The sequence below is a fragment of the Diaporthe amygdali genome, assembly GCF_026229845.1.
Source record: "Diaporthe amygdali strain CAA958 chromosome Unknown NODE_27_length_698932_cov_65_101997, whole genome shotgun sequence".
Taxonomy (NCBI): domain Eukaryota; kingdom Fungi; phylum Ascomycota; class Sordariomycetes; order Diaporthales; family Diaporthaceae; genus Diaporthe; species Diaporthe amygdali.
Window position 1 is genome coordinate 274,551 of NW_026517047.1, and position 20,906 is coordinate 295,456.

Here is a 20,906-nt window from a genome sequence, read left to right on the forward strand (position 1 = left end):
ATCCAGGCAACCAACTGCCTCTACAGAAAACAGGCACACAATGGACAGGACAGTAGTCACATAATAAGACGTTATGTCTGAGCTGTACCGCACAGTTTTCCGGTCTGTTTCCTTTCCAAATGGAAGATCGCTCTCAACCATGCCCGCAGTCCCTTCAGATGACCCACAGGCACCGCATGTCTGTCGACTCTGGCGCTGCTTCCTGTGCCTCGACCGTCTTCCATATGAGGCCTTCGCAGTGCGTCCACAATGGAGGAACGAACTGATCTCTCGTATGTGCAGCGAACCTCATGATATCTGTCTTAATCCAGCCTGATAATGCTGACAAGATAACCTGAAAGTATTTCCCTGCACTGCCTCTGATGGCTCTATCCGCGCGCTATTGGAATCAACCGACGTCGACTCAGTCTGGAATGAGCCGCACAAGCCGCGATGGGCAACCGACGCACTCGGATTTCAGCACCTGGTCCGCTTTTGCGACTATGCATTAGATCGAGCGAAGTACTGCGCCCAGACTGACCCAGATCGGGTCATGTTCTATGCTCATAGGTGCTGCTGGAAGGTTGCGAACGCCCCTGTTCTGAATGACCCGCTGGTCTTGCTTCGGTTCGCATTTCAAACGCGGCCATTTGAGAATTGGCCCATCTATGATCAGTCGCAGGAGTTCCATACCCAAGATGACCCATCAACAAAGCCACCGCCACCTTCGTTTGACCTGGGCACCAATGATTTGCTGCCCTTTGACGGCCGCCTCTTCGATGGCACTACCGAACTTGGAAGGCTCGTCTCGAAGCTTAGCAAGATGCCTTTGGAAATACAGTTCCAAGTCACGAAGCGGCTGGACCTAACAATTTTTCTGTCTCTGTTGAAGACAAAAACCCTCGTTACTCAACTCCTGCCTCAAATCAATGAGTCGACCACAATGAAGCCGGAGACTCGCACCCTCGATAACGATGGGAGCTTGAACAGTATTCATGTGCGCTACAGAAATATTATGGGAACGTCCTACCTAGCGGCGATTGGCTTCAAAGATGATGGTGGAGCAGCATCGTCAATTTCAGTCGCCGACCATGACGTCCGGGGTGTGCCATTTTCTCTGGGGAGATTTGGGCTGAGAGGAATTCGTGTCCTATATGAGGATGATAACTGCTCACCGTGGCTTGGCGAGTCTTCTTCCTCCTGGATAGGCGTTGCTTGCGGCCGCGATCTTTCCCGGCTCCGAGTCGTCGCGGATGTAAGTCTTTGTTCCGCTGAGTCGAGTGACACCCGAAAATGAAAGATGCATAGCTTTGGCGGCAAATTCGTACTGATAATTCACTTCTTCTTAGGCCCTGCGAATTGTTCGGCTTGATTTCTTGGAGAACTTGAACATTTTACCAGAAAGGTCCCCACTGATGTGGTACGGACACTTCTCCCCTTCTGAGAAACTGGTCAAACGTCTGTTCCCACCGCCATATGAACGCGGACAGAAATGGGTCCGCCAGCTTGACTACTACCCTGGATGGAGACAGTGCCAGTATTTGGCCCTCAGTACAGCATCTGGATATACGTCTGGTCTAACGGTGTACCTGAGCTGCACCTTACAGCACTTGACTGCCATCATATCCCACGGTCATTCACATCTTGCACTTGGTAGCCCCAAGGGAGTCCCAATTCACCTTTTCTTGAATAGGGGAGAGCATTTGACGTCCGCATGGCTGCATGTGAGTGGATACTACTATGGAGGGTTGGACTGCTTCTCAGTGAGTCGTTGTCTGTTCTTGCATCTCCTTCTTGCTGATTGAAATTGAACGTAAGGTAACGACGAATCATGGGCGAGTACGTCATTTCGGCAATTACAAGGTCGTTCGACAGCATCGTTGCAAGCCTCAGCCGCGAGGCTACGATACCCCCTGCCGTTGGATACGCATAAGCGATGACCGTCCAGCAAGGGTCGATGGGATATTCATAGACGCAAATGATTATCTGATACGAGCCAAAGAGATCAATACGATCGGAGTTGCCCAGAACAATCAGTTCTCTCAAGTTGAGGGTGCAGTAGACGTGCCCGGTCCAACGTATCTGGAGATACCACCATCAACGACAGCGTTACCGGAAACGCCGTTCTCTCTCTGTCCCCAGACCTCTGGATTCTTCCATTCCACAGCGTCTTTAACAAATATCCGCGAAGTACGAGTGCGCAAGCATAATGGTCGATGCCTGGGGATGCATCTCTCGTACGAAGATTCGACTGTTGAGACTCTGGGGCAATGGGACCCAACAGATAGAGACTCGATTCTGAAGATATACGACGCCATCGATGGGGTTCTCATCAGACTAATCTTCCATACAAGACTGGAGAACAATTGCCTTCGGAAGCCGCAGATAGAGCTTGTTTCTGTTGAGGTCACTGCCAACTCGTGGCAGCCTCAGCTGCCAGGAGAGGCTACCAGTGATCACGCAAATAACTGCGACTATGAGTCAGTCGCCTTTTGTGGCAGCTGTGGGAGTTCAAAATGTTGCGACAGCACGCTTCGGCGCAAAAGTATGGTTAAAGAACTCACTTGTTCTCAAGGTGGCCAGGTGAGTGGACGCTCCTTTAAGTCATTACTTACAGCCTGACTTACATGACTGTGCTGAGCAGCGTATTGTGTGGTGGTCAGGGGACCAGTATGAAGCTGTCAGTCTGGACGACGGCCTGCCGCAAGTCAAAGTCAGGCCGGCATCGAAAGTCATGGTCAACTGGTCTCCAATTCGCTTATCAGGCAAAGACTCTTGCAAGTCTCCTTTTGTAGTTGTGGGTTGAAAGCTTGGAAGCGGCTGATCCAGCAGTCTGATTCTTTTTACTCTATGAACGTCAAAAATCAAAAGCATCTTAGCGAAGGACTATGTTGAAGTAACAAGGCAGACTGTAGGCTTGCCATACAACTTGAAGGCCTGTGTGTGTGCGATCTCAAGAAATGACAAATACAGGTATTTAGCCATGCACAATTTGCAAACCCTGGGCGCATTGCCATTAAAGGCTGGTTGGGCTCCGGGGTTCGTATTCAACCCTCCGGTGGCGGAGGTATATGTTGGTGATAAGTTAAGCTTTGAAAAGGTGTCCTGGAAGACTCAGGGCTGCCACTAGTCGGGTTCGTAACACGGCGCCTCCGTGAAGTCGACTCGGATGTGCTTCTGGCGAACTCGGGAAAGACTAACTAGGTAATCAAATCCTGAATGTCATTGTCCAATCCCAGCCTTGTACTACCTACTCTGCTTGTGGCTTTTGCACTGCCACCCACGTGAGGGGTATTTGGATTGCATCATGATCTGTCAAAAACCATTCCCAACGCTGTAGCCTGAAAGCTCTGTCCTCAAGCTCAGCAGGCGATCTGTCGCCTAGCTTCAGAAAATGGCTACGCCTGGCTTCGGGTTCTCCTTCGGCGACTTCATCTCAGGAGTGTCTCTGGTCAGGAAACTGATACGGGCCTTGAATGACTCGGCTGGTGGCCGCGCAGCCTACCGTCGGCTGATTTCAGAACTATTGAATTTGGACGAAGCCCTCACGGGCATCAGTAATCTGGAGCTTGAACCGGCACAATCAGCCGAGAAGGTCGCATTGGAACAGGTTGCATCGCAATGCCAGCTCAGCATCGAGACCTTCCTCGACAAAAATGCCAAATTCAAGGACACTTTGGGGACAATTTTCGGACAGCCTTCAACAGCACCAAGGTGGCAGATCAATCTCCATCAAGTTCAGTGGGCACTCTGTAAAGACAGTGCCATTCAAGCCCTTCGAACCGAGATTCGGGCCCATACCGCAACCTTGAATCTTCTCCTCTCCACCATCCACATGTATCTACCCTTTCCAAATATATGAGGTGAGAAGACTTGTCTCCCAAGCTGACAAGTTTCCCAGATCTGCAGTCAAATTACAAAATCAGACAGTCAATAGCTGCAAGGATCTCGTCGGAAAGGCTCAAAATCAGACCGATGATACTTTGGCGCTCGCAAAACAAAATCATCAACTACTTGCCTCCCAGTCGGAACTAATCGTTTCAATTTCATCCGTAGTTGCCAAGATTACGCATCGTCAAGAAGCACAGACAACCGAGACAAGCGAACTTGGGTCTTTGGTGACAAAGGTCATGGAATCTAATGTGAGAATCTTCGCCACAGTCCTTCAAATGCAGCAAGTTTTGTCCCAGCTTCCAGCCCAAGTCGATCGTCAGCAACCAGTCATTTTTGAGGACGCCCACGGAAGACTGGCGCCTTTCCATGTCGAGTTCATCAACTCTTTTGCAGCATTTCAGGCAGTGCTTGAGGCGCGGTTTCAAGATGTACCTGGCTTAAAGAAAGTCAAAAATCGCGAATATACAATGCAGGACGTGGCATCAAAGAAAATGCTCGACCTGAACAAACCATGGGAGTCAATCTTCCGTCCAGGCAGAAGGGCAAACATGAGTATGGTGTTCGAGTACAATGAAGCGATGTCTTCATCGTGTCCTGGATGCCTATCAGAAAATACCGTCGTAGGATATGGAGCAATGGATGAGATTCGTTGGTAAGTCGCTCAACTATTCAGTTTTTGGATGGTGATAGTAGCGCACGATGACTTTGGACGTCCGGCTTAGCGCTGTATTTGGTCATAGTTCCAATCAAAGTTGTGGCATATGGTACCGCCGCGTAACTGAAGTATCTGGTATCGAGAGAAGACCACATAAATCGGCGGTTGGAAACTCAGCAGACAGGCAGAAGTCCAATACGAATGAAACGCGCAACCAACTTGGTTGCTATAATGACGACAGTGGCACCGAGGAAGAGAACGACGGGGTACACGATTTTCACCGAGTTCAAATTGTGCACATTGTCCACAGACAAAAGATCGCCACTACCCGGGTTCCAGAAGAGTTCCGCACTATTCGCAACGGCGAAACTCCTCAGCAGGTGACTATGAAAGACTGGAATGTGCCACAGGAGTTTGACGATGGCGCATCGATGACCGATTCAGAATATGACGCCATGATTCGCGAGGAGGTTGAGCAAATCTGGGTATTGGATCATGCAGTGCGGTCCCCGAATGCACCTGATGGAGGGAAGAAGGAAACCTTCTACGTCAAATACCATGAAAAAACGGTGCAGTGGAGAGATGTGACAGTCACAGTGTGTTATAGCGGTTGTCCTAAGGATTCTCTTGAGGAAGAACTCCTATATATCAAGGCTCGACGCGATAGGCACGCAATTATTTATGAGGCTATTCGAGAGTCTCTTATTGAAATGAGGTTTTATGATACCGTCACAAACATGGATCTTCAGACTCAGAGTGGAAGATTGCATGTACATGTGACAGAAGGCAATGATGTTGGCGGACTGTAAATATTTCAACTCTCTCCTCTAGCTATTGATTCATTAAGTTTACAGACCTCACGTAAACACAGTTCTTAAATAAGGCGTGGGCAGTCTTTGACAAGATGAGTCGCAACCTCAGCTTCCATTTCTCCACAGCATTCCCGAGTATTGGTTATGTAAGATTGTGACTTGTCAGCACATTCTGAGAGACTCGAGTTAGAAATTCCAAATGTTTCTTGCTGTTTCCAGATATCCTCCAGAGGAAGCGATCCAACCATGTTTCTTCATTTCCGAGGACAGATGAAGACTCAATGCGGGTAATGTTTCCCGCTTTCGTGGGTGACGACGGCAAAGAGGAAGCTCGAGCATCGCATGCTGTAGCTCAAGGCCACAGGTCTTCGATCAGGCCTTAGGGATTCATTTTGGACTCAAACATTGTTTTCCTGGAAACAATGCTATGTGTAGCTGGTTTGAAAACTATAGATCTAAGCCTGAGGTCAATTGTGAAGGAATGCTGAGCTACGTGACGACTATAGCGCCACATATTGTTGGACATGCATCAGAGAGACTCTCTATTGAAGGGCATCATGAACATACAAGGCTGTTAAAGTCTGGTTGAGAAACTAGTTGGATCGCATGTGCTATGAAGTTACGATCTGTGGAGTGAGAAATACCATGCTTTCTGGTGAGGAAAAGTAAGAAGAAGGGGGGGGGGGGATCAGAGTTGAAGCCACGGAAAGACTATACCTAACTTCTCTAGTTCCGGAATTTCTACCCATAGATAGGGTACGAGGGAGGTGTTCATGCCACGCTTAATATTGTCGTATCTGACATTGTACATGTGGTCCATCTTGAGCTTGGCTGCGAAGACAATACCTTCGACGTCGCTTTCATCCAGGTACGATAGCTTGTTGATCGCCGCGTATTTTATACCATGCCCGCTTAACTTGTTAAACGCCTGAACGTAGTCTTGGAGGGTACCAGATATATCTCCTGCCTCCAATCCTGCAGATAAGCTGGGATCTTAAGCTCCGTGCCAAAGTCTTTCAAGTACTGAATCACTTCATAAGAGCCCTTAATGACAGCCGCCATAGCAGGCACCAAGACGCGCTTATAAATGTCGCGATCTTCTCTTCCGAGGGCTTTATACTCATTAAAGTCTGTCATGATAAACTCGCATTGCGCTCGTGGCATGATTGGTTCCCAGCGAAATAGCCGCGTTGTGTAATTGTTCCTGATGCAGTGGCTCTCAACACCACTTCCTGTTTTCTCTCGAAGCATATATTCAAGTGCGCACACTGCAGTGGCCACGTCGTCGTCTCCGAGGAAATGCGGCTGAATGTTTTGTGTGCTATGATCCAAGCATCTCTTTATAGCCTTCCGGAACACGAGCCCGTTTTCTCTAAAACCAAGCCCCTCTGGGTCCTCGGGGCATCTGTAGAAGGTCAAAGGACGCTGTGAATCGCCCCTTTGCATCGGCCCCACAGCGACGACCCAACCTCCTCTTACGACGTCGCTCATATTTGGAGGGTTGTTCGACAGGGGGAATGAGAGTGTGAACCCAGCATTTGTGAAGAACTCCTCCCGGTACCAGGGGGGATAGCCAGCAAGTATGAGCTCCAATTCGCGTTTGGTCGATCTGTTTCGATACTCCTCAACATGTCCCTCAGCATGACAGAGTATGACTCCTTTGACCTTCGCAAGTGAAATATGGGTGTCCTTCAAATGTAGTTCATTATTCTTGTTGAATCGTTGTCCCAAATGTGTCCACCCGCAGGCCAGGTGAGATTCTCCCGCCACCGTCATGAGGATGAAAGCGAGCACAGTGCGGGCATCAGTACGAATGAAGCTCGCGGGGGGACAGAAAATCGGGCACATAATCCACAAATCGTGGATTTGTGCGATGACTTTCCCAGCCGACATTAAATATTGTCCTGATAGAGTCGCCCCAGTCGTCTGATTTCTTGCCCTTGCACTGGCATTGGTCAGGACCAAATATGGAGTATTCGTAGCCGTCAACCGGACAGTGATGGAGCTTCCCCTCCGGTATGTCCTCCCATTCGAATAAAGGCATTCGCTGGGTGGTGTGCAAGATCTTGTAGCTAACCCATAAGACTGCCTTGCAAATATTAGGGGCAGCAAAGATCGCCAGCGCGGCATAAAATGCTGCCATATCCCAGTTGACTCCCATCTCAAACGATGCCTACACAGGCGATTGTGTCTGAATGCAGAACACTAGTTGTTTTCTTGCTAGTTCCCTGTTAGGAGGGGTATCTGGGCGTCGTCAAGATTCCACGATGGCTCTCGAACGCTCATTCGGCAGACGGGGTGGACAGAAGAAATGTGCTCAGACGCTGTAAGCAGTTTAGATACAAAATTCATGGCACTCTTGAGACAATTTCCAAGTTTAGGGCAAATAAGTAGCAGCATGAAATGCCAAACACATATCCCTTCTTCCTCGGGCGGCAAGGTCTCTGAAAAGGGCTGCCACTATAGGCCCTAGTAGAACCGGCCACAAGAAGCTCGCTGTGAAAGCGGGGGCTATGCTTGGTCAGATTGGAAATGCTTGGTCAGACTGCAAATGTTTCAACCGTCCTTTTTGAGTGGTCGTAGCATAGTAACACAACATGGGCGGGCGAAAGCACTGCCACACGAAAGTCCTAGACTAAGGATTTGTTGCACCATAGATTGGCCCACAATGCGCCTCTTACTGGATGCATAGCACACCACCTCGGGACATGTTTCTGAGAGGGGAAAAAGAGCAAACAGCCAAAAAAGGAGACCTGCGATGGGGTGGCGGGGACTGGAGCAGTCATGTTGCGAACTCCCAAGGGCTCTCGCTTTTGGGAATCACACTTGTTTGCAATTCGCGTGGTCAGCGCTTACATTTTCATAACGAACCTCAGTCACCTGTGGAAGACTTTCAGCCCCACATATTGAGATATACGGCTTTGAAAGAAAAGAAAAGTGTTTGAATTCAAGATCACATGATCTTAGTTTGGAAACGCAAACTATAAGTTCACACCACACACGAGCGTTGAGACAAGAATCATGGTATGTTTACACCAGACATGTCCACGTGGTCCAGATCACCTGCTAACTTGCGAGGCTTTGGGATAGAACGCGGAGTCCAAACTAAGGCGGGCGGCTCTCTTGGGAGACGTTGAGCTGCTCATATCCAAGAACTGCAATGTAAAATACATGCCTGACGGCCAGCTGCCCGCATGTGCCGTCGCCATCATGGAAGGTGCCGAAGACACAGCCATCCACCTTCTGCGCAACGGGGCCGATATCTCGCTTCCGGAATTGCCACGCCCACCATTCGGTTTGTTTCAAGGGAAAAGAAGGACTCAGGCGAACAAATCAAGGGAGAAAAGACACACCGCCTTTGACTCTTGGCCATTTCGCTGGCTCTATGATACGATCTGTCTGGGGACCGTCCTACCGATGTTAAATGGCGGACATGACAGCGCAACTTGGCGTTGGGAATTGTACATTGTGTTCACACTATGCACGTTGGGCGGTATCTACACCCTGAGATACTTCAACACAAGGGTGATACTAGATCTCACCTCAGCTCTGTTTGGTAAGTCATGGACAGGCCTCTTCATTCGACTCCTCCTGTTCATGGCTTTGCGCAACTTCTTCCCCCACAAACGGGCTTTAGGCTACCAGCCCCCTGGAGCCTCGATTGTCAAAGCTTTAGTCGCGTCCCGCTTCACCAGTGAGCGACTCATTCTTGAAGTTCTCGATCGTGGGATATTTTCTCGTCAATATGTTCAGGAATCTATCTACTTTACCGGAGCTTTTACCGGAGCTGAAGACCTAGTTTTTCGGCTCTGGGCCAAGGCAGTCATCGCAGGGTATGTAGAAGTACTCAAGGAGCTCGTTGCATACGGAGTTCCAGTCGATTCAACTATCTGGGGCAGTAATGGACTCGACGCCTTGACCATATCAGCTCGATACAATCGAGTCCATGTGGTTGAAGCTCTTCTCAAGCTCGGAGGAGACCCCAAGTTGAAAAGAAAGTACTACGGTATTCCTGGAGAGGAAGCAAGAGAGACGACTGCGCTGCTAGAAAGCACTCAACTGAGATCGCAACACATGAGCCCGGAAGACAGTGAAGCTCAATATACCATCATCAGTCTTCTCCTCAAATGTGGCGCAGAAGTCAACGCATCTGACGAATCGGGGCGCAACGCAATCATGTACGCCGCAGAGTACGGTTCCCTGGAAATGTTCAAACTTCTCCTGGAGCATGGTGCAAGTCGTAAATCAGTTGATGATTCCGGGAAAAGCTTGGCTCATTTCATATGCATGAGGGAACCGAACCCTGACATAGAATCAGCGCCTGACCCAATCCATTTTCTTGACTTGCTACAGATTACCACTGCTGAACTCGACTTCCCCGACAAAGACGGCTACACACCGTTTCTCTGCGCCGCAAAGTCTGGAAATGCGGAAGCGATCAGAAAACTCTTGACAATGGGCTGCAATCCACTTCTGAGAACAACACACGGCAGGGACGCTTTATACCTGGCAATGATGTATGGTTGTTACGAAATGGGCGGAATGGCAGAGAACACACTACAGCTTTTGGAAGTTGAATGTGGCATCACATGCAAAGAAGTCAAGAAAGCAGTTTTTGAGGAGGAGGTTCGCAGAGCACTTGACTCAATGGAGGCTGCAATTTCCGCCCACTGAAGCTCTGACTTGGAGGACAGGACGTCAGGAAACCCACACGTGCAGAGCGCAGGCTCCGTCAAAATCATAAACGAGTATCTGGCTACTAGTCAACTACGGAACCTGTTCTGATGTGGCCAGCTAGAAGCACGAGGGTCCACTCGGGCAAATCTTCGTGCGACCGACCACATAACCGCAAAACACAAATGTCTCACCCAGATAGAAAGGGCTGGCTTTTCTGTGATCCTAGCGCTATGACACAATGTTGAAAGATGAGGTAATGTAGAGATAGCTAGGTAGACACCACAGTATATGGCTATTGTGCTTAATAAATAGCTTTCCTAATCAGGTGTCGATCATCCGCAACACGAGCAAAAAATACATCATGTCATCCGGCAGTGCGAGAAGGGATCGCAAGAGACAGTGTGCGCCTCAACTTAATCCCGCAACTCTGCGTACAACGTCGCCACCCCCCTTACCATGATCGCGAAATCGAAATCTACTACCCGCCCCACCATGAGCTGGGCTGCCTGCTTGCTCCGGTCTCCCACCTCGCCGTCCTGTCTGTCTTCCCGCGCATGAACAGGCAAGCAGGCCTTCCTTCCTGCAGGACCACCTACCTGACCTCGACCCATCTCGCCTCGCCTCATCTCACACGTGCATCTGACCCGGTCCCCATCTCATTTCAACCCTAGCCAAACTTTATGGGCAAAAAGAGAGAAAAACAAAATGTCAATATCCACTCAGTCGGTCGGTACCTTGCAGTAGCGCCGTCCGCCCAGCGGAGGTCCCTCTCTCTCTCGCACGAACATGCACGCAGACGGAGCCGCGTGCGCCCCCACCCCAGCAAGCAAGCCAACACAGCCTAGCCCAGATAAGGCAGGCGCCAACACTCCCACGACCCCTGGCCCCCAAATGAGCAAAAAGGGTCTTCGGGGTTCCCTTGTCCCTCAGAGTTGCAGCCTGGGCGCCTAGTAATATCGAAATGAGGAATAATATTGACCTGATTCCTTCCGCGGCGGGAGCTCGGCGCACAGTCAGACGGGAAGGGGAGGTTGGTTGGAGGTTGGTTGGGGGTTGGATTGGGTTGAGTTACCCAACCCCCCTAATAGTGCATGCATGCATGCATGAAAGAAGAAAGAGTCATGCTTACGGCGGTGGTATGCTCCCTACGTACGGTACGGCGCGGTATACGGGCTGACGTGTTGACGGAAGAAGTTCGTGATACACGCACGGGATTCGCCAACACGGAGAGGACGGAGAGGATTGTTTTGTTGTGCGACACCCATCAGGGGGTGCGTCTAATCTTCTGCCATTTGTATTTTTTTGCCTTCTTTTTCTAATGTTGTGACTAGTCTCTACCTATCCCCCTCTTCCACGCACCGGCGACGTCCCCCGATAACCTCTGCAGGTTTGGTGACGCCGCCTCCAACCATCTACGGTTGGGTCTTCCAAAAAAAGCCCGTAGTCTCAAATAAACAATGCTTCCTCAAAGATGAATAAACAACAAAAATTTGGTATCATGCAGCAGCTGGGGCCCATCTGTCCGTATGCCATCGTTCGCTCGTCCGTTATAACGTCAGAACCACCCGTGTCCCTTCGTACCAACCCTCGGAATCCAAGAGGTGTGATATCTGCCTGAGCATAGAGCCGACCTGGTTTAAAAAGTTTATAGCAGGTGAAAGGTTGCAAGGGCCGGAGCAGTCGATGCTCAGGTCTTCGCTTTGTTTTTTTATAAAAAGGAAAGTGGTGTGAAGAAAAGAGATATTAGTCGGCTCGTGCCCATTCTGATTCAGCCTCCTTGTCCTACAGGGAGAGCAGAGCGAACATGGCGGCACCAAGGAACGCGAAGTTGATTCCGGCCTTGCTGCTGGCGCCGGCGGTGACCACGCTCGAGCTGGGGGAGCTGCTGGAGGAGGAAGACGACGAGCCAGAGCTGGAGGAGCTGGAGGAGCCAGTAGTGGAGCCGGACGAGGAGGAGCTGTTGTCGCTGCTGGGCTCGCCGGTGGCAAGGGTAATACCCTGAGTCACGGAGGCGGTGAAGTCAGAGGAGCTGGTGACGGTACTGAGGGTCGAGGCGGCGCTCTTGGAGCTGTCAGGGGCATTGGTCGAGGATGGCTTGGTGGAGGAGCTCTGAGCACCGTCGGTCTTGCCATCGCCCTGCTCAATCTTGATGGACTCGTAGGTGCCGGTCTGGTCGCCGTAGACGTACGAGCCGGCGCTCTTGGCACCGTTCATGTAGTCCTGGACGGTCACGCTCTTGTAGTAGCCGTTGAAGGGAGCCTGAGTGAAGTCGGTGTATCCACCAGCCCACTGCACGGTACCCTCGGGAGCGTCCTTGCGACCAGCGACCCAGGTTCCCAGCTTGATCTGCATGGGGGTCTGAGGGTAGCTAGCACCTCCCTTGGCGTCGGAGTACTTGAGGGTCCTGACAACAGTGCCATCGATGATCCAGTCCAGCTTCTCGGCAGTCCAGTCGATGGTGTAGGTGTGGAAGTCAGCCTGGGGGGTGCCGACTCCGGAGAAGCCACCACGGTCGTAGGTGGTCGTGTCACCCTTGCTGAAGTAGTTGGTCTGAACCTGGGTGTCGTCTCCTCCGAGCCACTCCCAGTCGATCTCGTCAAGGTCATCAGACTGCAGGACGAACGAGGTGACGACACCGGTACCGACGGAGGCCCGCACGGTAACGTCAACACGGCCGAAGAAGATGTAGCCAGTGGAAGTGAAGGTAGGGGCCTCGGTCTCCTTGTTGATGGTGAAAACGGCACCGAGAGACGGGTCGTATGTCACAGTAGTGCCGGTGGCAGCCGTGAAGAAGTCATTCTCACCCTTGGTGAAGTCGATGGTCTGCGTTGAGCCGATAGCAGGATCGGAGGGGCAGCCTGAGACTTTTAGTCAGATGGACAATCCTGATGACAACGTCAAAATAAGTTACAACTTACCGGTCTTCTTGGTAGGGTTGCAAGCACTGAAAGTCTGAGCGCTGGTGAGGGAGGATGCGGCGAGCACCACTGCCGCGGCGGAAGACAGCCTGGAGAACATGTTGCCGATGTGTGAAGGTGATGGAATTTGTGGTAGGAGGAGTGTGTTGTCTTTCAACAGCGCACTGGAGCAAGAGAGAAGCGAGTGGTGTGAGAGCAAGTATTAACTCTGTTACGGTTGTTGTTTATGGCAAGGTTCTGTTCTGGTTCGAGTGAGACAGATACAGGTGCGAGGCCGGAAAAGTGGCAGCAAGGCCGAATTTGTACGGAAGCTGATAGCGAATGTGTGTGCTGGATGGAGAAAGACCCAAGCAAGGAAAATAAAAAATGTTTCAGCACCGAAAGTACTTGCGATGAATAGTGATGAGGCAATGTGGAGGGAAAGAGAGGGCCGTGATAGACAGATCTAAGGAAAGGGCGGGCCTGTTTATTAAGGGGAAGCGACCATCACCAACACCAAGACCGGGCCAAACCAGGCTCAGTCTGTCATACAGTACAGTACATACGATTATTAGACTATTCCAGGGTCCATCACAGTCACGCAGGTACGCCGGTACATGGCTGCTGCATGGGTGAGGTGCCGAGAAGGTTGGCAGGCTGGCAGGTGGACATTGAGGGACAAACATGGATCAGCCAAGAGGGCTGCAGCTGCCCCAGTGGAGCGAGCGAGCGTGTGAGTGACCAGAGGGGGGGCGCTGCCTGGGCTGTGTGGGCCACTCAGGTGTGGTCGTGCTGGCTTGGGTTGCCACAGCTGGGCCAGGTCGGGTTTGGTCTGGCTGGTTTCGGTGGGGAGATATTCAGGGTGGACTGGTGGAATGGGAAGGCTCTTGTCGCTGGGATGTCTGGGCAGTCCTGGCAGAGAGGTTTGTCTGGTTGCTGTGGCACTGCTGACTGGCGCTGGAGGGGGGACACAGGCCTGACAGGGACCGAGAGGGCGATCCGTGGTGGACCCGGGGTTTGCCCATGTTTTGCGCCGAGTAGCCGGTAGGGGCTAACAGCCTCCTACATGCAGGTGTGGTGCTGGTTCTGATCCTGGTCCTGGTCCTGGCCCTGGTCTTGGCCTTTCATTCTGCAACAGCGGCCTGCAGGACGTGCCAGGGCCCTGACTTGTAGGAACAAGCAACACGGCTCACAGGCACAGGACAGCCAGACAGACTACAGCACCGTGTAATTGACTGGCTGGATGGCTGGATGGATGACTGGCTTGCTGACTGAATGACAGATCAAAGGACTGCATTGGGCGGCTTGCTGCTGAACACGGGGTTGTCTGCTTGTGGTGACGATCCGGCCAGATTCCGTTCGCCCAGTGCCCCTGGATCCCCAGCTCCAAACTAGCCCACTTGGGCTGCTCAGGCTCCCGGCTGACCCCGAATTATGCCCTTTTGGACTCTGGCGCAGTTTTATTTTTGCGACCGTGAAGCCAAAAGAGGGTGCTCGAATACGAAGAGAGGTCGTGGGAGCCGCTACCGACGGACAGGCGCCGTCCGTCTCGTCTGCCCAGGCGTCAGATTCGGGAAAGGCGCGAGTCGTATTAGCACAACGCCCAGGCAGTCAGCGAGCCGGCGACTGCGAGAAAAGGGTGAGGCGAGATGAGCCAGATGCGAGATTGACGCTGAGTAACCGCGGGCATGCAACCGTGACATCTCTCCCAAGCCACAAGCCTGCCTCGTAGTAACGGTCGGCTTAACGTGGTAGCCTTTGGGAACACGGAGCACGGAGTACGGAGTTTGCTCGTGTCTTGTCTGACTGATGTGATCGTGTCTGGCGTGGAGCAGCAGGGAGGAATTGTCATCGTCGTCGGCCAGGACGAATACGATGCGATTGACGCCGATGATCAAGTGACCCCAGAATTGATCACCAGCCATTGGCAGGTCTCGGCAGACGTCGGCGTAGATCATTCAGTCATTCAGTCGGTGGGCAGGCTTGAGATCTTTGGTCTCTTGACTTTTGGGTTTCGGATCCCCGAGGCCTATTCCAAGCACCCGCGAGCTTCGTGTCCACCATGGCACTGCAAACAGGCGGGAAGGCCAAAGACGGTAAAAATTTAGAGGTTGTCGATAGCCAAAATTAGCTGAGCAGTGCGTCGGTGATCCCAGCTCAGAGACATGGAGGGCAGCCTGTGCGCCTGTCACGTCTAAATTGTAAGGTTGGAGAGATAGATCGGGGCCACGGGGGGCGGAACGCAGGGACGCCGACAGTGCGACGATACGGTGGGACACCACCACAGTAAGCGAGCAAATCACCAGGCAATACGGTATAGTAGCCTAATCGCACCTACTTGAGCTACTGTATGGCAGGAGATTAGCTCCTTCCAGCAACAGTCCCTCGGGCGACCCTGACCTTGACCACAGCCTTGACTTTGGACCTGTGTCCCATCTCACACTGTCAAACCCAACCTTACTCAACCTTACTGGACAGCACTCAGTGGGACACACAGGACAGGGTAGGGCCAAGCTCCGCGAGCTTATCCAAATCTCTAACAGTAACCTTGAATCTACCGCAGCATTGATGGACGACCGTCATCAGTCAACCTCGACCCTCGACCCTCGACCCTCGACCCTCGACCATCGACCATCCGGGCTTTAATTGAACGTCGGGTCATTCTGTCGGATACCAATACATCATACATACCATTGTGTGGACAAAGCATGTCTCACTCAGCGGAGGGACCCTTTGCATTCCGGAATCTGCGCGCATGCAACAAAACATATGCAGCCACGTCCTGTCGTCCTGTCGTCCTGCCTGCCCGCAGCCTATAGCGGTCTGTTTTCGACTTCGAGAAGCTTGCTGGTGCAGCTCTTGAAACAGGGGGGAGGAATGTGTCTCCTGACCCCTGCCTGGGACAGCTTGCTTCTGATCGACCACTCAGACACTTGCTCACCCAAAACACCAGCCAGAGCCTAACACAGCAAGTTGGAGCAGGATGGAGCAGGCTGTGCCCCAAAAGACGGCTGAAGATGCATCCATCCATCGCGGCATTGTGGGCAATACTACGCGGAGCAGTCATATCATGCAGTCGAGCGGCCTCTCGCAACGTTCCATGAGCCGAAGCATGAGACGGTGAAGTCATGGCCCAAGCACGCCAAAGTACAGCAAAGCACAGCTCCCTCCCAGAGTGCCGGCCTCTCCATGCTCCAGACAGCCAATGGGATGGCGCCCTGCGTTTCGCATTTCATTTATGGCCCGACTCCTAGGGGGCTGTGCCTCTAAAAAGTTTCCCAGAGGCTTCCATGACACACGCCCGTCATGCCAGCGCCAGGCTAAACTAGCCAGCCAATTGCTTTGTTACTCAGCCTCACTTGGCTCTGCCAAACGACCCACACCCCCCATCTTCAACCGCGGCGTCTCTGTATGCCCGGATTGGGTCGGCGAGAAGCTTCGCATTGTATGCTGCCGACCATTCAACATCGTCTTCGTCCTCTCACGCGCCCACACCATCAAATGCAAACTGCCGTGTAACCTTCGGCCCTCCGCCGAGGAACCATATGCTACCTCGGCGTGTGCGCGAGAGGCGGGGCAGGGCCAGTCACGATCGAGTCGAGGAATTCCATGAACCACCAGCACCACCAAATCCCTCCGCCGACGGCCCGGAGACCGCCGCGGCCATCCCGGTTCATCTCATCTCTCATTCCTCGCTACGTGCCCCGAGACTCGCCCACGGCAGCCCGCTGTCGATTTCGAGACGGCTCCGCCTTACCTGTAATTTGAAACATGCCGTCCAGCCCGGCGCAGGCCTCCTCAACAGGCCAGCAAGCTGCAGCTGTAGCAGCGGGCCAGCCCGAGAAGGACATTTTTCCCCCATTCTCGAACACGTGATACCCACCTGTGGAACTGCTTGTGTATTGTTACAGTAACCTGCCCTGATCCGATGTCTGGAGACTGGTAGGGGATTCAGATGAGATGCCTGAATCATGTCCGCAGTAATGCGCCTGTTCGTCCTGTCTTTGTCCTTGGTTGTATTCTGTGCGCGGGAGCGAGGCCTCCCCAACACCGCTAGATGGATGACATCTCGTTCACTGTATTAACGACGGCTATATCGTACTGGATCGTCAAATTATTGTTCTTGTCAGTGAGATGTTCACAGAAAGGCCCAGTAGGTCTTTTTGGCAGCGTCGGCAATTTCAGTGTTCTATTCTGAGCACAAGCGCGAATCATACACCCCACGTTGCGGGTGCCTCTTCGGCGTCAGGCCGAGTGCGAGCTCCGAACTCCCAGAAGTAGCAGACACTTCTCAGCTGAATAATGGTTATAGAGTGAAATCAATCACAGCTCTGATTACATGAGGGGCGCAAGGACGTCCTGGCGGCCAACGCCCGTCTGCGTGCAGAGATAGAGTATACAGACGAGAACCCACCTCAACGCCCACATCTGGACAAGCTTAGTCTAAAAACTCCCCTTTCCCCCCAGCCCTGGAGGGGCCTATCCACCTGCGATGGCCACCTCTTGATTCGAGTCACACGGCCATCGTGGGAGTCGCCGCCTCGTATTAATTGATGTCATTTCTGCGGTTACTGCAATGGACGGGCTTGGGATGGGGATGGGTTAAATGGGTTCTGGAACGAGGTTAGTGTCCTGGCCCGTGATGAGCTGAGGCCCGATTGCGTGCGCGAGAAGGGGAGATGGGCTGCTGTGTCCCTGGTGGGCCGGATCTACTGCTTGACAGATCTGCGCAGATGAGGTCGTCGATTGGGGGTTTGTGCTTTGCCCGTTGCGCCGCACGTTTGAAGGACATAGGTACTACGTCCGCATTAGGATGATCTACAGTATTTAGAACGTCAACCTCGTGTTTGGCTACGAGGTTAGGGTCGTAATAGCACTCAGAAAGGCGTGTCCGGATTGCCTTCTTCCTATTGCAGGCCTCAACTAGGACGTTGTGCCTGCTGCCCCACGGTCGCAGCTCGCTTGGCTTGACCTTGCGTGTTGCGGGAGTGGTTATTAGATGTCTGGCCTCCTCTCCTTGGCTCTCGGTCACGCCGCCCTCTTCGCATACGTGGTTGACAGTACCTGCGTTCCCCTATGGAGGTCGTCGAGGCTGTTGCTGGTCCTGACCATGTGAACTGCGTTCTGCTTCTACAGGGGCTATTGTATAGGGCTGTCGTGTGAGTGCTGAGATTAAAAGTGATAGCATTCGGTCGTGGGCAACACCTGGACTGAATGAAAGACCATCACTTTGTGCGGTCGGACAACATGTCTTTCGGAGTTTGCGATCGCGACTAATTCGCCTTCCGCACGCATGTCTACCCCTTAGGCTCTCTTTTCTATGCTTTGGACTTCGCGAGCCTGAGGAGTGATGCAGCGTTCCTCCATATTCGAGGGTTAGAAGGAAATCCTCGGACTTGATCAATGAGCACTTCAATCCTTGCTGAGACCGCTTACTCCCCTTCCTGCGCTTGAGAAGTTCAAGGTGAAGTCGCCGCGCAGAAGTTCTATAACTGTCGGTAAGTGCAGAGGATTCCATTTCGTTCTCTAAATCAAACATGATGTTTGGGATTCGTTGCTGCCAGAGCCATGAGCGCTGAGAGCAACGAAATCGCCACCGACACTCTCAGATAGCTGTCGCTCTTCATCTCCACAATGCGATCTCTAGAGTTCGTTGCTAGTCTATCAAAGACATTCATGTGGCCATGTTACTAGCCGCTGGCCATCGTACCTTTATTGTATTGTCATCGTCGTGAATATCTCTGCCGTACCTGTCCTCCGAGGGTCAGGCGCGTTGCGAATTTCCTCTGTATTGAGCCCTTTCTTGCTTTTGATGCTCTTCGCACACCTTGTCTCAAGACATCCTTGTTCATGAAGCACTGAAAACGCACCTTATGTCTTTTTTTACCCATAAGAAAGATGGTCACTAGGTTGTGGGATGTTCCTAAAATGTTGTTGGCTCGAAAATTCTCTTCCAAGGGTCTGCGATGATCACGTCTATTCACCTCCAAATTTTCCAAAAGTTGAACTGAGCTTCATCCGTGTGGTGATTGCCGTCTTTCAGATGCTGCATACACGGTAAGCATGGCACACAGAAATGATGCCGTCAGCATGGTTTTATGGTCGTCCATTTTACACTTGGTCAAAATTGGGGTCCAAAAGCTGCAGCTAACAAAGCGCCGCAGGCGCTGCCATGGGGTCTGACATGCATTCTAGAGGGAAACGTCTCGTCGTGGGCTGGAACTCCCCTCATCCCTTTCGACTGAGACGATGGCAGCCTCTGCTTCTGTCAAATTATTTCCCGAATCCAGGTCAACCGGTCGCCGCAGCTTCCGTGGTGGAGACGTTGATCAACCCAGCGTTTATCTCCATGAACGACTCCGGGAGAATGACGAGATCCGGCTGTTGAACCTTTACCCTGGGGCACCTGAGGACACCATTAGGGCAAACCTTGAGATCGTCAGCATCAATGAACGTCATAACTATGACGCCATATCATATACATGGGCAGACGAAAACGGCGATACAAGAAAATGTTGCAGCATCATTCTTGAGCCCCTCGGGGTGTGCCTGCCAATCACGCGGAACTGTGACTCTGTGTTGCGACGGGTACGCAAGCACACCAGCAGGGTCTGGATCGATGCAGTTTGCATCGACCAAAGAAATATCCAGGAGCGTGGCAAGCAAGTCAATGTGATGCCTCTAATTTACATGGGCGCCTCGCGAACGTTCCTTTACGTGGGGGAAGGCTCAGACGATAGCGCTCTGGTCCTTGGAAATTTGTCCAAAGGCATCTGGACACCACCGCACCTTTTGGAGTCGTTCTTCAAACGTCCGTACTTTTCGCGTGTCTGGGTCGTGCAGGAGGTAGCAATGTCCAAGCGGATCACAATAATGTGTGGTGACATCGCGGTAGAGTGGACGAAGTTTATGCAGATTGAACATCTGCGCCGGATCTACACATCAAGTTTTCACGATACATTTCCCACGATGCTCCGACTGGAAGAGCAATTTATCTCTCGCTCGGCTACTGTATTGGACGTACTTGTCCTAGGTCGAAGCTGCGAGGCTTCTGATACGAGGGACAAAGTCTTTGCACTGCTAGGACTGGTCGAACAAACATCTGCCAACTCTCGACTTTTCGCCAATTACTTTCTGAGTGCAGCCGAGGTTTACAAGCAGATAGCCATGCACCTGGTCATAGTTGAGAAAAGGGGGCTCGATGTGCTCCTGGGAAACCTATGCTATCGAAGTCATGAAGAGAAGGCACATGTGCCACACCTACCGTCCTGGGTACCGGACTGGAATCAACACGAACCGACACTTATACAGCTCGCTCCCCGAACGCTACTTTCCCTTGAAAATCGATTCTCAATGCTATTTCAAAGAGGCGGCCGAGGTCTGTTCTTGAAAGGCTCCATGCTTGGCACTCTCAAGGCCTTCAAGAAGACTTTCAAGGACTCCCAGTCAGTGCTACGCTTGTCTCATCGAGGTTTCCGAGCCTCAGGAGCACTACCGAAAGCATTCAACGACGAAAACATATTTGTCTTCTGGACAGACGCCATCCCATCGCTCTCGGAAGTCTTTTGGGAAAACCGATGGCCAGCTGTGAGGGAGACTGACTTCGAAGACTCAGCTACACCGAACCTGCCTTCCGTGTATCCGTACCAATGCGAATTGCTCATAGCACGTGTGAATGTTGGCAAGGAGAAAAATTTCAGGCTTTCGACGGAGTGGGAAGTCGAGAGCGGTGGGAATCTGGACATCTATGCAGACCTCGATGACGAACGTAGACTGCTGACCATGAAAGCTGTCAGGGGGAGGAAAGCGTTGTCAGACTGGACCGGTGGTCTCTATAAACCGGAAAGTTTTGAGTTCTTAGGTGTTGTTGAGATTTTGTCACATTGCCCTGACCCGAGGGATATCGTGTTTACAATGGATGGAGTGACCATCAGGCTGGTATAAGTGAAGAGCTCGGTGTCTGGGAGCAGCTTTCCCCGGGACTATACTTGG

At 52.0% G+C, this 20,906-nt stretch overlaps 5 protein-coding genes across 5 annotated transcripts; 3 read left to right on the forward strand and 2 right to left on the reverse strand.

Moving 5' to 3' along the window:
* Positions 1–139: 139 nt before the first annotated feature.
* Positions 140–5,723, forward strand: J7T55_000615 (uncharacterized protein; the record flags this gene model as incomplete). Its single annotated transcript, XM_053131543.1, has 10 exons — positions 140–272; positions 342–1,234; positions 1,329–1,703; positions 1,855–2,562; positions 2,624–2,776; positions 3,365–3,693; positions 3,881–4,525; positions 4,614–5,124; positions 5,400–5,486; positions 5,571–5,723. The coding sequence occupies 10 exons, from the start codon at positions 140–142 to the stop codon at positions 5,721–5,723; spliced, it is 3,987 nt and encodes a 1,328-aa protein (XP_052990346.1).
* Positions 5,724–6,252: 529 nt separating this feature from the next.
* Positions 6,253–7,501, reverse strand: J7T55_000616 (uncharacterized protein; the record flags this gene model as incomplete). The annotated part of the gene is made up of 2 exons (XM_053131544.1): positions 6,253–6,949; positions 7,152–7,501. The coding sequence occupies 2 exons, from the start codon at positions 7,499–7,501 to the stop codon at positions 6,253–6,255; spliced, it is 1,047 nt and encodes a 348-aa protein (XP_052990347.1).
* Positions 7,502–8,361: 860 nt separating this feature from the next.
* Positions 8,362–10,014, forward strand: J7T55_000617 (uncharacterized protein; the record flags this gene model as incomplete). The annotated part of the gene is made up of 2 exons (XM_053131545.1): positions 8,362–8,364; positions 8,431–10,014. 2 exons carry the CDS (start codon positions 8,362–8,364, stop codon positions 10,012–10,014), a joined length of 1,587 nt encoding a protein of 528 aa, XP_052990348.1.
* A 1,785-nt stretch (positions 10,015–11,799) lies between these two features.
* J7T55_000618 (uncharacterized protein) lies at positions 11,800–13,035 on the reverse strand (the record flags this gene model as incomplete). Its single annotated transcript, XM_053131547.1, has 2 exons — positions 11,800–12,875; positions 12,936–13,035. The coding sequence occupies 2 exons, from the start codon at positions 13,033–13,035 to the stop codon at positions 11,800–11,802; spliced, it is 1,176 nt and encodes a 391-aa protein (XP_052990349.1).
* Positions 13,036–19,163: 6,128 nt separating this feature from the next.
* Positions 19,164–20,858, forward strand: J7T55_000619 (uncharacterized protein; the record flags this gene model as incomplete). Its single annotated transcript, XM_053131548.1, has 1 exon — positions 19,164–20,858. One exon carries the CDS (start codon positions 19,164–19,166, stop codon positions 20,856–20,858), a length of 1,695 nt encoding a protein of 564 aa, XP_052990350.1.
* Between the last annotated feature and the right edge of the window lie 48 nt (positions 20,859–20,906).